This window comes from Astatotilapia calliptera, chromosome 22 (genome assembly GCF_900246225.1).
Source record: "Astatotilapia calliptera chromosome 22, fAstCal1.2, whole genome shotgun sequence".
Classification (NCBI taxonomy): domain Eukaryota; kingdom Metazoa; phylum Chordata; class Actinopteri; order Cichliformes; family Cichlidae; genus Astatotilapia; species Astatotilapia calliptera.
In genome coordinates, this window is record NC_039322.1 from 17,334,178 (window position 1) to 17,353,318 (window position 19,141).

General features: G+C 43.6%; 1 protein-coding gene across 1 annotated transcript; it reads left to right on the forward strand.

Moving 5' to 3' along the window:
• The first annotated feature begins 5,607 nt into the window (after positions 1–5,607).
• fbxl2 (F-box and leucine-rich repeat protein 2) lies at positions 5,608–18,437 on the forward strand. The gene is made up of 14 exons (XM_026156706.1): positions 5,608–6,188; positions 9,906–9,967; positions 13,433–13,487; positions 14,101–14,175; positions 14,405–14,499; positions 14,927–15,091; positions 15,197–15,323; positions 16,497–16,571; positions 16,703–16,833; positions 17,119–17,179; positions 17,275–17,319; positions 17,557–17,613; positions 17,731–17,943; positions 18,266–18,437. Exons 1-14 carry the CDS (start codon positions 6,159–6,161, stop codon positions 18,371–18,373), a joined length of 1,299 nt encoding a protein of 432 aa, XP_026012491.1. The 5' UTR covers positions 5,608–6,158; the 3' UTR covers positions 18,374–18,437.
• Positions 18,438–19,141: the final 704 nt, after the last annotated feature.

Here is a 19,141-nt window from a genome sequence, read left to right on the forward strand (position 1 = left end):
TCTTTCACATCCCATGTTTTCCATTTTCGTAGTTTTCCGTGTTTCCTGTATCCCTCTGGAGTCCCCCATTACTGCCTGCTGGCTTTGAATCCCCTCTCTAACGTTTTTCCATGTCAGTCCCTCTTCTCTACATTTCCTGTCACATTCTTTCAGCCAGCACTCATGCACCTCTCATGCTGTCACGGATGTCATCTACAGAGGGTTGGACGCAGAGATCAGGTGGGCTGGGATCCTGACTCATGTACAGGGGCTATTTCTGGATGACCGGGGGTCGTACAGGGGAGGGGAGAGAGATGGTGATTCACACCTGCACCATCTCAGAGAGGCGGGTGAAAATTATGTTTGCTGCAGGTGTCCTGGGGCCACTCTGACAGACACTCGTCCGGACATTACACAGGTGTGTAATCCCACAGGACTTCCAGGACACACCTATTAAGTAGTCTGTGCTGTAGAGGTAAACACACACACACACACACACACACACACACACACACACACACACACACACACTCAATACTCAACCACAATTCCTCTGAGTATGTGCGAGACCGCTGACTTCCCATGTGAGACATGTCCTGCCAGACGGAGGTGTGTGATTGACTCGGAGGAAATCTCTGGTCATACCAGTGGAAGCCGGGGACAGATGGAGGTATGGCTCTGTCTCCATGGCAACAGTCTCCTAAAACCCCATTGAGGGGTGGGAAGCAGACAAACAGGGACAGCTTTGAAAGGCCAGAACTGAATCTGCATTCAAAGAAAATGTTATTTCAAGAGAAATGATTGATTCTGTGTGTGTGTGTGTGTGTGTGTGTGTGTGTGTGTGTGTGTGTGTGTGTGTGTGTGTGTGTGTGCCACCATCCTGTAAAACGCATGTTTCAAACATGCGTCTTCCTGCAGAGCTAATGAAAACATTCCTGACAGTCTTTAATTTTTCTTGTAAATCAGGAGTCTTGGAGTCTGTCAGAGTGGCTTTGCATGATTCACAGTTTAAGTGTAGCCCTCAAGTTCATCCTCTGTCTGAAACAATCTGTCTTAACTCCTCCTGTTTCTTATTGGCTGTCTAATGCAAACAGCAGGTTTGAACAGCAGGTAGCTGTGCTTTCTGTGCTCACAGCCAGAGCTGAGTGCCAGAGATAACTATATTAGCGATATCCCCTCGTGCTGACGTCATACCCCTTGGCAACTTGAAGCTTCAGCTACTGCCACAGATTCTCTACAGGACTGGGGTCTGGAGACTGGTTAGGCCACTCCATGACCCTCGCATGCTTCTTCTTTAGCCACTCGTTTGTTTTGTGTTTTAGGTCATTGCCATGTCTGGAAGACCCACCCACTCATCCTCAGGACAAAGGTTCTTGTCCAAGATTTTACAATACATGGATTTTACAATCAACTGGTCCCTCAATGCAGTGAAGTCGTCCTATACTTTTAGCAGAAAACCATCCAAAAACATGAAGTTTCCACTTCCATGCTCGACTTTAAGGATGGTGCATGGAGCTCCAGACTGAGGGTGATTTATGGTCATTTGATATTTTTTTCCATTTTTACATAATCACACCAAGACCTGGTGGTCCTGTAGCTCATTCCAGCCTTGTTCAGGTCTACAATCTTGTGCCTGACGTCCTCGACAGCTCTTTGGTCTCACCCATGGAGGTGGAGAGGTTAGAATGGCCAAATTTTACTCTGTGGACAGGTGTGCTTTGTGCACATTAGGACTATATCCCAAATTGATTGATTGTTTGGTTATAATCTGAGGGAGCCCAATTCTGGTGGGTTTGTAGGGGGTCAAATACTTATTTCACTCACTGACAAGCTGTTCAATTTTTAACTTTTATGTAATGAAATTTTTCTGGATTTTTAAAATTTTTTGGTTGATATTCTGTTTTTCTCCATTAAAGTAAAACTACCATAAAATTAGCATACAAGCTACAGTGCTATAAGCATTAATATGTTTTTTAATACCTTTAAAAAAAGAGAGGTTCGTGAAGAGTAAGAAGAAGACAAAATAAAGAAGGTAAAATACTCTCAAAGCCAATGAAAATGGTTAAGAAAACAAAACTTGTGAATATGATGTACGTAAATAAAATTAAAAGAACTGCATCAACAGCTGAGGTCCATTTTCCATTTGAAAGACTGTGTGTGTGATGGGCTCCGTGCTGCTTGACATCAATGCAGTCACTGCGACCAGCAGGACACATTCAACACTGAGCTGCCAGCCACAGCCGAGTCAGGAGGAGAAGGGCGTGGGATTTTTCAAGGAAGGGAGTTAATTAAATTGACTGTCGATGAGAGATTGCTCATTACTGAGCAATGTGTTGGTATGGGGTGGCGCGAAGATGAAAAACTACATATTTGGTCAAACTTTATGAAAGCTTTGTCTACCTGAGCTTGTTTTGTAATATAGTATATAATATGTTTTAGTGTTTTGTGTCACACTAAACACAACAATGACATTTTTTGAAATTTAAAATAAATTTTACCTTTGATCAAGTTCAGAGGTGCAATGTAGTGCACGAGTGTATGAAGCAGAGTCCAAGAAAACAAGAGTGAGGCTTATCAGCTCATGAGCCTGACTTACTGCATCAATGATGAGGTGTCAGCACCACCTTCTGACTTCCTGGAACAAACATTCAACCAGGGAAGGAGGAGATAGGGCCAATCCTGGGGCTGTCACACAAAATAAAACTCTACCTAACATTCCTTAGCTTGATAATAAGAAATCTTTCTAATATTAAAAAAAATATATATATATATAATTTTACTACACTTATTATGAGGTACTAATTGTAAACTTAAGCATGCTAAAATTAATTGCATATTACGCTCAAAACATTATATACAAACATTGTTACCCTATTTACACCTACATTTACAAACATTTACATCAATTATATGTTAAACATCAATTTTTACATCTGAATGTAAACGTTAACAGTTGAGTTTAAATATTTCATGTAACTTTACATTTTACATTTAAACTGAATCCGTATAGAGTAAGATAAATCGGAAATCCTTGTGCATGTGCAGTCGAATTTCCACGAAGCTGTACTGTATTAGTGGAGTGAACATGCTGACGCTGTCCATGTTTTGCTTTTAGGATAACAGAGGTTAGGCCAGCTGCATCAGAGCGCCCTCTAGCCGTGGAGGTGGGGAACACCTGCAAAGAGGTTTTTATACCTGGACCAATGAAAAAATGGAAAAGCTTTGATATTTGTAACAGTCATACATTCAAATTGTAAATAAAAACAAATGACAGGTTTCAATTAAGAGGTGAAAGTAACATTTGAATGCTTATCATGATCTTTTTATACTTTACATCAAATAACTGAGTTCTTTTTAATTAAAAGGCAGGCCAATTTAATCAATAAATCAAAATCTTCTATAATGCTTTTGAACTCAGAAGAAAGGATGAATCCACCTAAATACACCTGCCATTTTAGAAATGTGAATCAGTTTACTTATCTAGGTATTCAGATTGTCCCGAAATTGGAAGAGGTGGTGAACCATAATTATAGTCCAATTATGACTGACATATCCAAATCAGTGGAGAGATGGTCGAGTCTCCAAATTTCACTGATTGGTAGAATAAATATACTAAAGATGAACGTGCTCCCTAAGCTTCTGTATCTGTTTCAGAATATCCCCTTGCCACCCCCCTCAGACTTTTTCCTTAAAATAAGAAAACTGTTTAATCAGTTTTTATGGAATAACAAGCGTCCCAATTATTTTGCCCCGGGTAGGGCGGACGGTGGTTTTAAAATGTGGGCAGACTCGGGGCTGGGACTGGTGAAGGATGCTTTCGGGGGTGATGGAAGACTTTTAAGTTTTGAACAACTAATCTCTAAATTTAATATTCCCCGAAAGCACTTTTTCAAATACCTACAGTTTAGGAGTTTTATCAGGTCTTATCATAATGATTTTACACATATTCCCCCGCTGTCCACATTAGAGAAAATCCTAACCAAAAACCCCAGTGGTAGAGGGATGATATCTGAATTATATAACTTGATGATGACATCCTCTCCTGATTCATCTGCTGCTAAGCTTGAAGCTTGGAGGTATGACTTACAGGAGGAATTGACAGTGGAACAATGGAGTAGAGCATGTAAGCTAGCCCAAACACAGACAGGGAACACACGTCTAAAATTGCTACAGTTTAATTGGTTGATGAGAGTGTACATAACACCAGAAAAACTTAACAAATGTAATATGCAGATTCCTGATATCTGTAATAGATGTGAAGAAGATAAGGCCACATTGCTCCACTGTTTATGGTCAAACTTTTCCTACTAGGATTATATCCTGTAGAGTGTAACATAGATCATTTTGAAAAAATCTTCATAAACATGGGAATACTACAAGCAAAGAGAGTGATAGCTCTAACGTGGAGGAGTCTTGGCAAACCAAGTATTTCACATTGGTTCAAAGAATTGTCTTTATGTTTACCATTAGAGAAAATTACATATACTCTAAAATTCAATTCAATTCAATTCAATTCAATCTTTATTGGCAGACTTCATGTCCATAAAAACAAGACAAAAAAAACACACACACACACAACACTCCCCCCCCAACACAAGGTATTGTAAAAGATAAACAAGAAATTTTCCAGAAAATTTGGGGGCGCTACATCCAGTATATTGGGAATAAAGATCTATCTGGTTTACTGTGTGAGACAGGGACAGCCTAGCTATTCCCGGTACAGGACCACAACCATATGCTGCAATGTGAAAATTATTCTTTAAAATCTGTCAGAGGTCTCATGGACTCAAGTGCTTTCATTGAATGTACCTTGTGTTTCGTTTATTGTGTAAATTTGTTTGTGTATGTACTTTATATATGTATATATGTGAAACTTTAATAAACATAATGTTGAAAAAAAAAGGCAGGCCAATTTAATTAAAAATAATGATGATTATTTTTATTCTACGTTACTTTTTTAATACTAATTAAATTTAACTTTCTACTTAATTTAATCAAACTGTTTTAATGCAATTTTACCTTACAAAGATATTTGTTTTGTTATGTTTTATTGAGTTATATACTATTTTGTTGAGGGTTGCATTTAGTGGGTCATTTGAATGTATAGGGGCGTGAATTTTAATGTACTGTAAAATAGGATTCTTATGACTTAGACAGAACTACTGTGGAGATCGTTTTTTTTCGGTTTCAGATTAAACTGACCAACACATGCTGGCCACGTAGTAATCATTTTATAATAACATGACGATTCCTTTAGTTACTTAATTTCTGTACTTGTATTTGAATCTAGAAACTTTATTGGCACTGATGTTTGACAAAGGACTCAGCCCAGACTGCTTTGAGTGTGTCTTTCAGGCGTGCCTGAAACAGGCTGTGTTACAGCAGAAAAGCTCGTGGAGCTCAAACGTTCCCTCTAAGCAAACCCACGCGTTCGTGTCAGGGCACCCCCTCCATCCCTTTTGGGGGTTTTTTAAAATCAATTTTATTAAAATTCTGCCTGTGCTGGTAAATGAGCCCCAATTAGTTATGATTTGGTTTCTTCCTCCCTTCCTAAAATTCCTGCAACAAGCCCACAATCAAAACAAATCGACCACGCGTGGTTTTCCCGCAGCAATGACGTCACGTCGCCCCTCCCCCTTCCCCGCAAGTAAACAGAAAACATTGAGGAAAGCGCTCGTGTCAGCCGCCACACGCGCGTCCGCTGCGGGAACCGTGCGGTGCAACGAGTAAAGGCGGACATCGGCCTAACGATTCCCGTGTGTTTTCAGCAAAGTTGGGCGATCCGCGGCCAGCTGACCGCCGATGAAGCGATGAAGGGAGAGGCGGAAGTGAAGTCACTTGACAGACCGTCCATGTTATTATTGTTATTTTGGTAGCCCTGTGATGAGACGGGCTGCTGGGGAGCCGTTGGTCTTCGAGACGTCGAGTGTCAACGCTGCCCCAGGCCGCCCCGGACCACCACCACCCTCACCGTCACCCCACTGACCCGGAGTACGGGAGCCTCGCTGGCGGCTCAGGGGGGGAGGTGGAGGCGGAGGAGGAGGAGGGTGTGAAGACCCAGCTTCAGCTCGGCTCCTACACTCCGACCGACCAAAAATAAAACGGCGACAAAAACAATAACCGTCAAACGACTCGAGTGGTTTCTGCGCGGCGTGTAGCTGGGACGTGCCGCCGCAGACATGAACGGTATCACCAAGGGCCGGTTCGAGGTATGACAGAGGGAGTGGACCACCAACGGTTAAAGTGTTTGTTTCTAGCAGACGTGGGAGTCGTGGGCTTGTATAAGCAAAGTCTGTGTGTGTGTATATCTCTGTGTGTCTGTTCGTGTGTGTTTGCGTGCGCGCGTGTGTGGTCGACCGTGCTCTGCTCCTAATTTTACACGCAGTCAGGAGCTGAGGCGTTTTGTTGGTCAAGGGTAATCCGAAATCCTGTTGTTGTCCTGCCGCACCACTAGACAGCGACAACATGGAGCTCAGGACTGCGGGACAGGAGGAGGAGGGCTGTGGCTGAGGATAGTCAATATATCAGGGCCGAGGCTGGTTGCCACTGGCGCCTGAGGTTACAGGCTTTCAGAGAGGGGGGGCTGCAGATGGAGAGGATGGATTGTTGTTAAATACACGCAATGAAAACATCTAAAGCCTCCTTAAAATACCTGTGATGGGCAGGTGCCACTACAGGTGGCCTTTGTGTTCAAGAAGTAATAATACTGCACATAGGATGAATGCTGTACGTCTCCAGATCACTTTATCCATATTTACATGCCAATAAAAAGTAAAAGCACCAGAGCTTTCAGGGTCATTTGAAGTTGTTGGGTTTTTAAAATTTTTTTAGTTGGATTCATGAGCAAGATATAAAAAAAATAGTCATACTGCAGACAGTATGTGTGGCACTACTGGGTGTTATTACCCACGCCTGTGCAGCATTTTTGTGCTGTAGCAGTTTGAGTAAAGCAACACATTTGCATTACTTCAGATATTACTGAAAATATGAGCCGTGATAATCGTCTTTTATTAGAACAAAAACTTTGCGGCGGAAATGAGCTTCCTCCGAAGGGTGGCTGGCCTCTCCCTTAGAGATAGGGTGAGAGGTTCGGTCATCCGGGAGGGGCTCAGAGTAGAGCCGGTGCTCCTCCACATCGAAAGGAGCCAGCTGAGGTGGTTCGGGTATCTGACAAGGATGCCTCCTGGGCGCCTCCTGGGGTTGGTGTTCCGGGCATGTCCCACCAGGAGGAGACCCCGGGGCAGACCCAGGACACGCTGGAGAGATTATATCTCTCGGCTGGCCTGGGAACGCCTTGGTGTTCCCCCGGATAAGCTGGAGGAGGTGGCTGGGGAGAGGGAGGTCTGGGCTTCTCTGCTTAGGCTGCTGCCCCCGCGACCCGGCCCCGGATAAAGCGGATGAAGATGGATGGATGGATGGAACTTTGATCTGAAAGTTGTGGAGTTAAAAAAAAAAAGTACATCATGTGTAGTGTAAAACATTATGTTACTAAGTAAACAAAACCAAAGCATCTCCAAGTATTTGTACATTACTTTGTTCATAAACCTTTGCATACCTGTGGTGCAATAATCACCATGTACTGCTGATTTAACACTTATGTACAAACCATAATCATCCCATCTGACTGATTATGGCTGCTCATAGATGCGAGATGTTTATCAGGAGTTATTATTCACACATTGCTGAGATGCCTTCGGGGTTGACTTGATGCTACTTGACGCCCTCAGTCAGGTGTTCACATGTTTGTCAGTAGTAGGAACATGTGTGCTGATGTGCGAGTGAATCAGAACAGACGGCGTTAGTAGCGCCCGTGTGTCTGTTGCCATATCAGTGGATTTCTCAGCAGACTTCTAAGCTTCTTAGCATGAACCAGTGTACGGTGGGGAAGCAGGCTGGTGTGTCCAATTGAGAAGAAAGGGGAAGGGGGTCAACTGACAGACGAGTTGGTGATCGAGTCCTTTTTATGGTTTTTGTTGTTGTTGTGTTGCAGGCCTAAAATTGAACGCAACACTCGACCCAAGTCTTAATTTCTTCATGGGTGTCTTTGTTTGACGTGCCACAGGCGTTTTAAACCAGATTTGCATGTTAGGCTTGTTGCACCCTCTCTAGGAATAGTGAGTATGACTTCAGAGAGGAGTTTCCTGTTTGGGAATGGTGCTCTTCCTGCATGGGGAGCAAGGGCACCAGAATGCTGAGGCGGTAACTCTGATAAGGATGATTATTGGAGTATCAGGTTGTTTTCGAAGTCATTTTGCTTGTTTTGACTGTAATGTAAAAGGATGAATTTGAATTTCTGAACATTTTTCAACCCTGATCTCATTACACAGTAAACCATGTTTGTACCACAGAATGATATTATTGTTCTGTGAATGCTCCATGTTAGCGTAATGCTGTGTGGAGCCCAGTGCGTTCCATCATGGCCTCCCTGTGTTCCTCAGAGTGATGGAAGAGAGGTCAAAGGTGAGTGATGTGTTACAGATGTGGTTCGGATTTAAGTCTAAGTTTAGTCCTAAACTATCCCTCCCCCCCCCCCCCCCCCCCAACAGCTTTACAGAGACACTGAGTCAACATGCTGTTTCTTGAAAGGTCAAATTGCCTGCCTGTCAGTCAGTACATGCTGATGTTTATTACCTTGATTTAATCAGGAAGCCCAGCAGAGGCCTGGTCAAAGTAGCAGCCTTCCACAGCAAATACCCATCCACAGGTCTCCTTCACTGCATTCCTTCTAATGCTATTAAATTCACCAATAGATATACGCATGTTTTAAGTTTGCTGTTAGTTTAATGTTACAGTTAATGACAGCATGCTTTACTCAACAGCCTCAGATGAGTGTGTAATGATGCATTATTCAGTACGAGGGCATGTGGGCCTCAGTGATGGCAGAGTTTTTTCTGGTAAGTGTGTTCAACAACACTCTTGTGTTGTTCCCTTAGCGATGTTAAAGTTCAAACCAGCTTAGTTAATCGTTTGCCGGACCTTGACTGGACCAACTCCCTCTCCTTTTCTTTTTTGACCCCACTTCCTTCTGAAATGGCCTGCATTTCCTCCCTCCTCCTCCTCCCTCGTCTTCTTCCACTCTGATGACTTTCAGACGTGTTTTTCCAGTACTTCTTGACTGGAGCACGGTTCCTTTGGCTTGCCTTTGTCACTCAGTATCGTCTTCCTCACCTCTTCCCTCTCGCTTTGCTGCTTTCTCTTTCGAGGAGGTTGCGTCTGTCGTCAGGGGGCTAGACTACAGCTGAGACATTTTCAGAATCAACCTTTGCTCATCTCGTGCCTCTCCTCCTATCCCCTTTGTGTTCTCAGATTTTGGTGTTTGTGTTTGCGTGTTCAACAGCAGGGAGTCCCCCCTCATTAGCTACAGCTTCTGAGCCTTTGAGGATACAAGTGTATCACTGGCAGGATGCGTGTCTGCAGAGGCACAGTGGATGTGGGTGTTTGCCGTAATTTAAATTCATGGCTGAATGCAGCCCACCTGATCTCGAATGTTCTGCCTCTGTTCTTCACACAGAGAGGTTTGACTGGAATCACCTGCGAGTGTGTGTGTGCGTGTGTGTGTGTGTGTCCCACTCAGCAGATGGCCAGACATCCAGCGAGTAGACTAATTGAGATAAGCATGCCAACAAGCTGACCAGGCTAACAGAATTATAAGCTTGTGAGGAGGCGACATGGAAATCCAAATGCAGCTCTGGCATGTTTATTAGCATAGCTTACGGAAGCAGCAGCTGTAAACTGTGCAGGGGTCTATTTCTTTTCTTAAGTATAACAAGCTGGTGAAATAAAATTATGTGATTCCTGGGCTTAGTTTAGCTCTGTTTAGTGTAGCAATCTTGTGAGGATGATAATGTTTTCATATCACTGCACATCAACACACACACACACAAAGACACTCACTCATTGTTACTGTTTGTCTTATCTCTTGACAGGTGTTCTCAAACAGCGATGAAGCCCCCATTAATAAGAAGCTCCCCAAAGAGCTTCTTCTTAGGTAAGAATAATTATACCAGACACACAACATACAACACAACACACCCAGGGACGAGGGCTTAGGTCAGGGTTACTCATTAGCTCAAGCAGCCTGAAACGGTGTGTGTTTGCTCTGCCTCTGTTGGTGGTGTAGGTGCATTTGTGTGTTTAGTATGATGTTTGTCAGCCACCAGCCTGAAATAAGGTTCTTTTAGCTGTGTGTGACCTACAGACCAATATTTTGTCCCACAGCAGCTGCACATGACCCATTAATCTGACATCACTCGCGCAGTCACCCATGTTCATCCTTCACGCTCGTTTATGTGGAATGGAAAGGGTTGCACTTGCATATATCTCTGCTGACACATGACACGCTGTGCACTCTGTGAAAGCTGCATTTTTTGTGTGCATGCGTGTGTGCACGCATGTGTGAAACACTCCTGGGCCTATGCAAACTGTATGTCTCTGTAAGTGAGCTATAAATAGTTTTGTCATAGCTAGTGGGGAATTCCGCAGTGCTCTGCTCTTCTGCTGGTCCATACGCTCTCCCAGCATGCCCATTATGACCAGTGCATTTCCACTGGTGGTCAGAAAAACATGTATTAGTCCTGCACTATGGGGGCCAGATGTGCCCCAGTGTGCTGCAGTAAAAGATTGGAAGAGAGGGCCCCACATTTCATGCCACTACCGAGGCTCATTGTTGGCTGCCCATAATACGCCACCAATTGGTACTGAGTGTGGACCAGAATGTTGCTCTGAGAAAAAACATGACTTTTAGCCACTGCTTTACTCACAAGGGGTAACCACATAGTTAATTTGGTAGAGATACTCTTCCTGATCCAAACCCCAAATGATTTATGTCACTTCCCAAGCTTGAACCAGCGATCTTTTGTTAGTTAGTCAAAATGTGTAGTTTCACTTCCATTTTACTGAGGTTTTGAATCAGTTGCTTTCTAACAGCCACATATTTCAGACAGTGTAATAAAAAATGTTCTGTGGGTCATGTTCTCCACAATAGTCATATCTGCCTGTATGTTGTTTGGCGCATTATTGATAATGAACAATGCGGGCCCACAGTGGATATATGTGGGCAAACTATGGGGCTGTGTCGGGGAGGGCAAATCCACACTTATCCCATACGAAGCCCAACTGAGTGTACCCGCACAGGGCCAAACGCAATTTTGCCCTTTGGGGTCCTTATATAAGTTTTCATTGGGCAAGCTATAGAAAACCCAAAGGCCCACAGAATACCATTATAGGGCCCAGAGGGGCAAAACTGCAATGGACCACACAGGCTAACCTACATAGAGCCTACATGGGTTTTCTGTGGGCAACCCCATAGTCAGTATCCCAATAGAAAACCCTTAATAGGGGCCCCAAAGAACAAAACACCTGCCAGACCTGTATGGGCACACCCAATTGCCCCACAGCTCATCCACAATTACACAGCTTGGGCTCGCACCAGCATGTTTGCAGGGTTAGTGATCTGAATAAGCTGATGTTAAGGGCTACATTTTTTAGCCTTTCTGGTTTATGGTTGGTCGTCCATACATTTTCTTAAAAAATTATCCAAATTAGGTCGCAGTGGTTGCTGGAACCTCTCCCAGCTGTCATGGAGTGACAGGCAGGGTACACCATGGGCAGAGAGCCAAATGTGCTCACATTCACGCCTGTGGTTAATTTCTAATTACAGATTAACCCAAGATGCATATTTTATAACGACTGCAGTATGCCACCATGTGTTACACGTTGGAAAATATGCAGCTCGAGGAGTAGTGGCTATTTATTTTGTTAATTTGTGTTCATATTAGCGTTGCTGTTTATGTACAGAGCATCACTAGCGAGCAAGCCTGAATTGCTTGTGCAGCAGTCTGCGTCTTAGTGGGTGCACTTGTAAACAGCCGTTATGTAGGCCAGCACAGCGCAGATATAAACTGTGAAAACTGTGTGACATCCAAGAACCCTGTCTGACAGACAAGCCCCGGAGAGGGAGCGTTCGGGGTGGTTCACGGTCCTCTTACCCAGAAGCACTGACTCAGCACCCTCTCCACTACCACTAAATTCATGTCTGAGTTGTTGCCATGACAACCAGGCCCAGACTTTATGGCGAAGGCTCGACTCTCCCTTTTCTAGCCATGCTTGAAGGGCCGGGTGACAACAAATGGGAGTGTGCTTCATGAAAATCCTGTTATGTGCCTTGTCCGAAAAATAGGGACACCCAGGCTGGATCTGATAGAGTGATCCAAGGCTTTTCTCTTATTTCGTGCTCTGCATTCAAAGGTGCCCTTATTGCTTTCCTGTGTGTAGTAAAGTGGAAAAAGATACCATGCTCATGGTGTTGTTGCTCTGAATTTGTCTGTATTATGTCACGTCCTTCACTTTCTTTTGTGTGTCTTATGAGAAAAAGTCCATGTCAGTCCTACCCTGCCGGTAATATGATCTATCTGTGTTCAGCAGTCTCTCTCAGCTGGTAGCAATTACAGATTTCAGATAGGTTAACAGGACTCACCAAATCAGATTGACTGATTCCTTCGCTGTGAGTGTGAGTAACAGAGTTCTTCTGTGGTTACTAAGAGGCCTTTCTCGCACACATAGTGGAAAGTCAGATTGTAGTTGATTAAAACGGGCAATCAATCATTGGTCAGCATCGCGGCCATTAACCAGTTATTAGGAAGGAGATCAATGTGTACGATCAACTTGATTGGTCGGCCCCTTGGGTGCCAGCAACCTCTCCAGGATCTGTGTACTCTGCATGAGAGTGCATGGAAGTTGCATATGCATTGCTTTGTCAATTGTATGATGTCTGTACTCTGTGACACCAGACTCTTGTATAGATTATACAGACTCGTCCTGACATGCCCTGGCCTAACACACATCAAAACACACAGCCTTTGTCCGTGTCTATTTGAAGGAAACAATGGCCAGCTCCTGTTTCCTAGGGTTAAAAGGGCAATCAGACCCCAGCTGCACTCAAAACTTTGGCACTAACAGCTCTCTTAACACCTCAGATTTTCTAAAGATTTTCCGTTTAAGTCACTTCTGTGAGATTTAACAGACCGTTTTATCACAAGAACTGACAGGAGGTATTTGGCTTTGTTGTGTGTGTGTGTATGTGTATGTGTGCCCTTCTATACATGCTCATACTGTATCTCTGTCTGTACCGGCCTTTTGGTGGCCTTGCTTGTCTGAGTGCCAGAGATTACTCATTGGCAGATTAATGGATTGAGCTGACCCAGTAGCCTGCTGCATGTGGCCCTTTGTGGCTGACCAGCCCATAGCTCAAACACTGCCTGTCTATGGGCCTACCAGCCAAACACCACAGATTGTTCTGTTCCCTACAGACATAAGAAAAAAAACATACTTTCACTAGCATCAAAGAAAGAATAAGGTGTTCCAGCATGTGCTTGAGCAGAGCTCCTTATCTGAGTATGATCATATGATCACTAATATGAGAAAACCTCATCCTCCTCTTTGTCTCTCTTTCTAGAATATTCTCCTATTTAGATGTGGTGACACTGTGCCGGTGTGCCCAGGTGTCCAAGGTAAGCGCCTCCCTTTCAACGCCACATCCTAATTAAGACCTTACTATTAAAAAGGAGGTAAATCTGGTTTGTACTTACTGAATTCTCTGGGCAAGTGTATAATATGGTGCCCTCTGCTGGCTCTGTGTAAAGGGAACCACAGTGAACTGCAGCTTAAAGTGATTTATAAAATGATCTGTGTGAATTATTGTTACAAGCCACTGACTGAATGCAGAGCTTTTGGGGCAGCCTCTCATACCACAGCTTCAAATTAAACTTTTATTACCTGTGACAAGGCCCAAGGAAGGTTTTCTTTTGCTATGTAACATGTAAACAAAACAAATGTTATTATAAAGGCAGTTTATCTCTTTCCTGTTGAATTTCATGTATTTTTTTTTTTTTTTTTACATCGGACTATCTTTAATTATGTAACTTCTTCAGTTTACAAAGACGCCAAAGAGAGAGGAGCAGGAAACCCTCACATTAGATAGGACAAGGACTGACAGTGGAGACTGTTGATGTGTACACAAACCCGTAGCTGCATGATGATTAAAAAAGTCACAGTTCACCTTCTTCCACCTCTGTCTGACCCATTTTTCTGTCTCTTTGCACAACCTGTCTGTCACCCTCTCAGGCGTGGAACGTCCTGGCCCTAGATGGCAGCAACTGGCAGAAGATCGACTTGTTCAACTTCCAGACGGATATAGAGGTGAGGGTCGTGTTCATGAGGGAAAAAAGGAGCGAAGGGTTCGGGTTTTGAGCATTTCCTGCGTGTGTGTGTGTGTGTGTGTGGACGTGAGAGCTTGTTGAGTAGCATTATCTAGTCCAAGGCTTAGTGCTGGGTCAGTAGGCTTTGGTGCCGACTGTGACGTCACAGCTGATTCCCTGTCCTGTAGCCCAAGTCATATTACTCTCTCTGTCTGTCCGTCCGCCCTCAGGGCCGGGTGGTGGAGAACATTTCAAAGCGCTGTGGAGGCTTCCTGAGGCAGCTCAGCCTGAGGGGCTGCCTGAGCGTTGGAGACGCCTCAATGAAGTGAGAATACATTGACCCTCTGACATGCACCGTTATAATAAACGTGCTTCTGCTTTGATTTTTAGCAACAAACATCCTTTTGTTGGTTTGATTACTTCCGTTTCGGTCCCTGTGTGATTATATTTAAAGTTTTAGCCGAGTGTGTGCGTCTTCATTCCCAAGGGACCCTTTAATTTTTTCTTTGCTCACTGCAAACATACAAAAAACTAACAAAACAAAAGAAAACCCCACGGGTGTTTAATTTTTATATTCTTCTGAGACTGTTGGATCTCATAATGTATTTCTATCATCTCTGTAAGCAGCAGATTTAACCGATACTTTCTCTTCTTTGCAAAGCAAGGCTTTTTTTCTTTGTAATAGAAACTTGTGAAAACGTCAGAAAGAAGTCCCTTCACCTCACTTCTTCCATGCTTCACCTGTTTCCCAGGACTTTTGCTCAGAACTGCAGAAACATCGAAGTGTTGAACCTTAACGGCTGCACTAAGATCACAGACAGCACCTGCCTCAGCCTCAGCAAGTTTTGCTCCAAACTCAAACACTTAGATCTCACTTCCTGCGTGTCCGTCAGCAACCACTCCCTCAAGGCCCTCAGGTAGCACCAGCACACTTGTTTTCGCTGCGGTATTTAAATCACAAGGGCTTACATGTCTTTAACTTGATATTTCTCTTTTATTGTGCAATGTGTGCGCATGCTCAGTGATGGCTGCAGAATGTTGGAGACGTTGAACTTGTCGTGGTGTGACCAGATCACACGCGATGGCATCGAGGCCCTCGCTAGAGGTTGCGCTGGTTTACGAGCACTGTTCCTCAGAGGCTGCACACAGGTACGCACATTTATTTTCTTTATTTCAGGTTATTTTATGCCTTCTTTGGCCCTTTTAAAAGTAGTTCTACACCTTTTTATAATCAATTATCATATTATTACAAAAAAGCCCACCTAGTCATTATACAGTGTTAAAATAAAGCCTTTTAAAAAGACCTAATGGGATGAAAATTTGCTTGTTTCTTGGTATATTCTTTTCCTGATGCCCGTGTAGAACTAAAATGTGATCAGCTGTTGTTTTTTTTCCACATGAACTGAATCTAGTCTAGAAAGTGAAATTGGGGTTTATTTTATTTTAAATGAGTCGTTCACCCGTATGGTTAGGTCTAGGAGTATTTGGACAATGACACCATTTTTTTTCTGTCATTATCCAAATACTCTGTACATCATCACAGTGGATTTTAAGTCAAACAGTCAAGATGTGATTGAAGTGCAGACTTTCAGCTTTAATTCTTTAATGAAAAACATTAATAGTATTAATAGTTTAGGAATTACTTATGTTTCACACCCAGTCACTCATTTTCAAAAGTAACTGAATGAACTATTATATTTCTAAATATTAGGATTGTTTTTTAATACTTGTATGTGAATGGCTGCCTGCACTAGATGCTCTCTGCCTTCGGTTTTGCATTTAATAACTGAAAAGCTGCTCTGCTGGGTGGAGATCAGGTGACTGACATGGCTACTGAAGAATATCCGATTTTGATTGTTGATTTGGCCTCTCCTGAAGTTTTTGCTGTCTCTTATAGGTTTATTTTGATTTTCAGCCTCATGAAATTCTCCTTGAAAATAAATAAACTTTAAACTTTAAATAAATCTTTTTGGACCTTGTATTGAGAATTCCAGTATAAAGCTGCAAAATGCAACTTCAATACTTAGATTCAGCTCTTATGTGTTTATTTTGTCATGGAATAATGAGTGAACAGGCCTCACCTGTCCACGAAAATCTTTGTCAGTTAACTGTCCAATAACTTCCGAGCCTCTGAAAATGGGTGCGGCTGTATACAAACCTCTTTAATTTCCAACACTTAATAAATACTTGTTTTAAACCCCTTAAATTAAAGCTGAAAGTCTGAACTTCAGTCACATCTTGATTGTTTCACTTTAAATACTTTGCAGTTGTCTACAGAGTCAAAATACTTGATACTTGATTAATTTTATTTTTTTAACCCAGCTGGACGACGGAGCATTGAAACACCTTCAGAAACACTGCCCAGAACTCACCACCATAAATATGCAGTCTTGCACAGTAAGACAAACATTTGGTTGTTGGAAGCGGAGCGGGAGCAACTGATAATAATGCATGACTAAGGCTCTGCATGCCTTTTGCATTTTTGTAATCAGTTTTTTTTTTTTTTTTTTAATGTCTGTTGCCTCCAGCAAGTAACGGATGAAGGTTTGGTCAGTCTGGGCCGAGGATGCCACAAGCTGCAGAACCTCTGTGTTTCTGGCTGCAGTAACATCACTGATGCCTCTCTCACTGCACTGGGTCTCAACTGCCCCCGACTTAAGTAAGAAGCTCACACACCCGTCTCACAACATTTCTCATACATCCAAGAAATATGACTGCTGTTGCTTCCAAAAATAGTGTACAATCATATCTATTTGAGGCTCTCAACTAAATTCAGCTATTAAAAAAACAAATCATGCAAAATATAAGACTTCTTGTGCACAAAACGTCTTATATTTTGCACCTGTTGACCAACCCAGTGTGTTCTCCAGTGATCTTCAGTATTCCTTCCTCACACTAGCTGTTTAAAAAAACTCTTCCCAAACTTTGTGTCTGTCTGTCTAAGGATCCTTGAAGCTGCACGATGCTCCCATTTTACGGACGCTGGGTTTACTGTCCTGGCCAGAGTAAGTGTTTTGTTTATGTTTTCTTATCTCCTTTAGTTATGCCAGCCGTGTTCTGAGTTCAGTTCAGGTTCAAAACCTTTTGTTTGTCTTCACAGAACTGTCATGAGCTTGAAAAAATGGACTTAGAAGAATGTATTTTGGTAAGAACATTTTAGTTCCCTCATCTACTCCCAAGATCATACTTCATCATACATGATTTTTGTCAAATGACGTTTGGCAAAAAGTAGAAGTTGTGACATAGAAGACGTGACAGAGTTCTGGGACTGAGAACGAGATATGATCATGATATCACATGTTTGCTAATGCTTGAACTGATCCTCTCAGCTGTCCCCAGACATGTGAGAACAGTACATTAATCAAGCTTGGCCTGTCCTCAGGTGACAGATAACACCCTGGTTCAGCTGTCAATCCACTGCCCTCGGCTTCAAGCACTGGTAAGCAAACAATGTCTGATACTGTATCAGCTTTTTTCTCAGCCCGTCTTCGTTGCTGTGTGTGGTTTAATCTTTCTATTTGCGCATCTTTAACCCAATTTCCTGCACCTTGGGCAGTCCCTGTCACATTGCGAGCTTATCACAGACGATGGCATCAGAGCTCTGAGCAGCAGTACCTGCGGCCAAGAGCGCCTCACCGTGGTAGAGCTGGACAACTGCCCCCTGATAACTGACGTGACCCTCGAGCACCTGAAGACCTGCCACCGTCTGGAGCGCATCGAGCTCTACGATTGTCAGCAAGTCACTCGGGCGGGCATCAAACGCATCAGGGTCAGTGGGCATGAAGGGAAAATACATGCTGCTTTTCAGCTCTTGTTGGGGATTGGAGCGGAGCTTTAAAAGAATCGCTCGACATTTTGAAAAATGTGCTTGTTAGCATTCTCGCTGAGAGTTAGATGAAAAAATCAATACTACTCTCACTCATGATGTACACAAGCGGGCTGCATTTCTAAAAATATTTTACAGAAGGCAGTCCTGAGCATGTGCTTTTTCCTTGTCTTTTTGTTTTGTTTTGGGATTTTTTTTTTGTTTTATTCGGGAGGGGTTTGTACATTTTTGGTCTTTTGTATTAACACATCTCTCCCGCATACAGGCCCACCTTCCAGAGATCAAAGTCCATGCCTACTTTGCCCCCGTGACACCCCCTCCCTCTGTACATGGAGGTGGCCAGCGTCTGTGCCGCTGCTGCATCATCCTCTGACAGTGGAGGGCCAGGGGGGGCCACCTCTGTCTACAGGTCCTGCTGCTATGAGAAGGGGGCTGATGTCGGGTGGGGGGTGTGGGGTGGGGGAACTGGGGTAGGCATAGGGGAGAGAGGGGGCTGGACCCACTCACTGCTCCTGATCACTGATCAAAACACTGACTGATTGCCGCTGATCCCTGATCAGTTGAACCCGCCCCTTCTCTCTCCTCTTGCTCACCGATCAGCAGTGCAGCAGCCATCCGTGTGACGGTGTGGCAGGGTGGAGGAAAGAACACGGATGGACGGAGTTTTTCTCTTTTTCTCTCTCTGTCTCGTGCTCTCTTTCTCATCGTGAAGACCAGAACAGGTTCTCCATTCCACTCTGCTCTCCCTCACATCTCTGACTCCCCACCTGCGGGGGTAAAGGACTGCATCTGGACAGCTGCAGGTGGGGTGGGAGGGTGAAACGGTGAAACTACAGTGCTTCATGTTCAAACTTTAAAAAAAAAAAAAAAGAAAGATATTTTCATGTTGGACACTCTCTGTGGAGAGGTATCATCTCAGCTGATCACATGACACCTCTACACGACCATCCTGTGATTCATTCTGCTTCGACCAATAGACGCACAGCACGGAGGAAGTGGAGCGCTGCACTGTGGGTAAAAGCCACAGATTCTTCTGGATACGAACAGTGAAGCTCTGGCACAGCTGGCTCAGTTTTGCAGTGCTGGAGAAAAAAAAAACAAAAAAACAAAACAGGAAGTACAAAGTGGAACATGTGACATA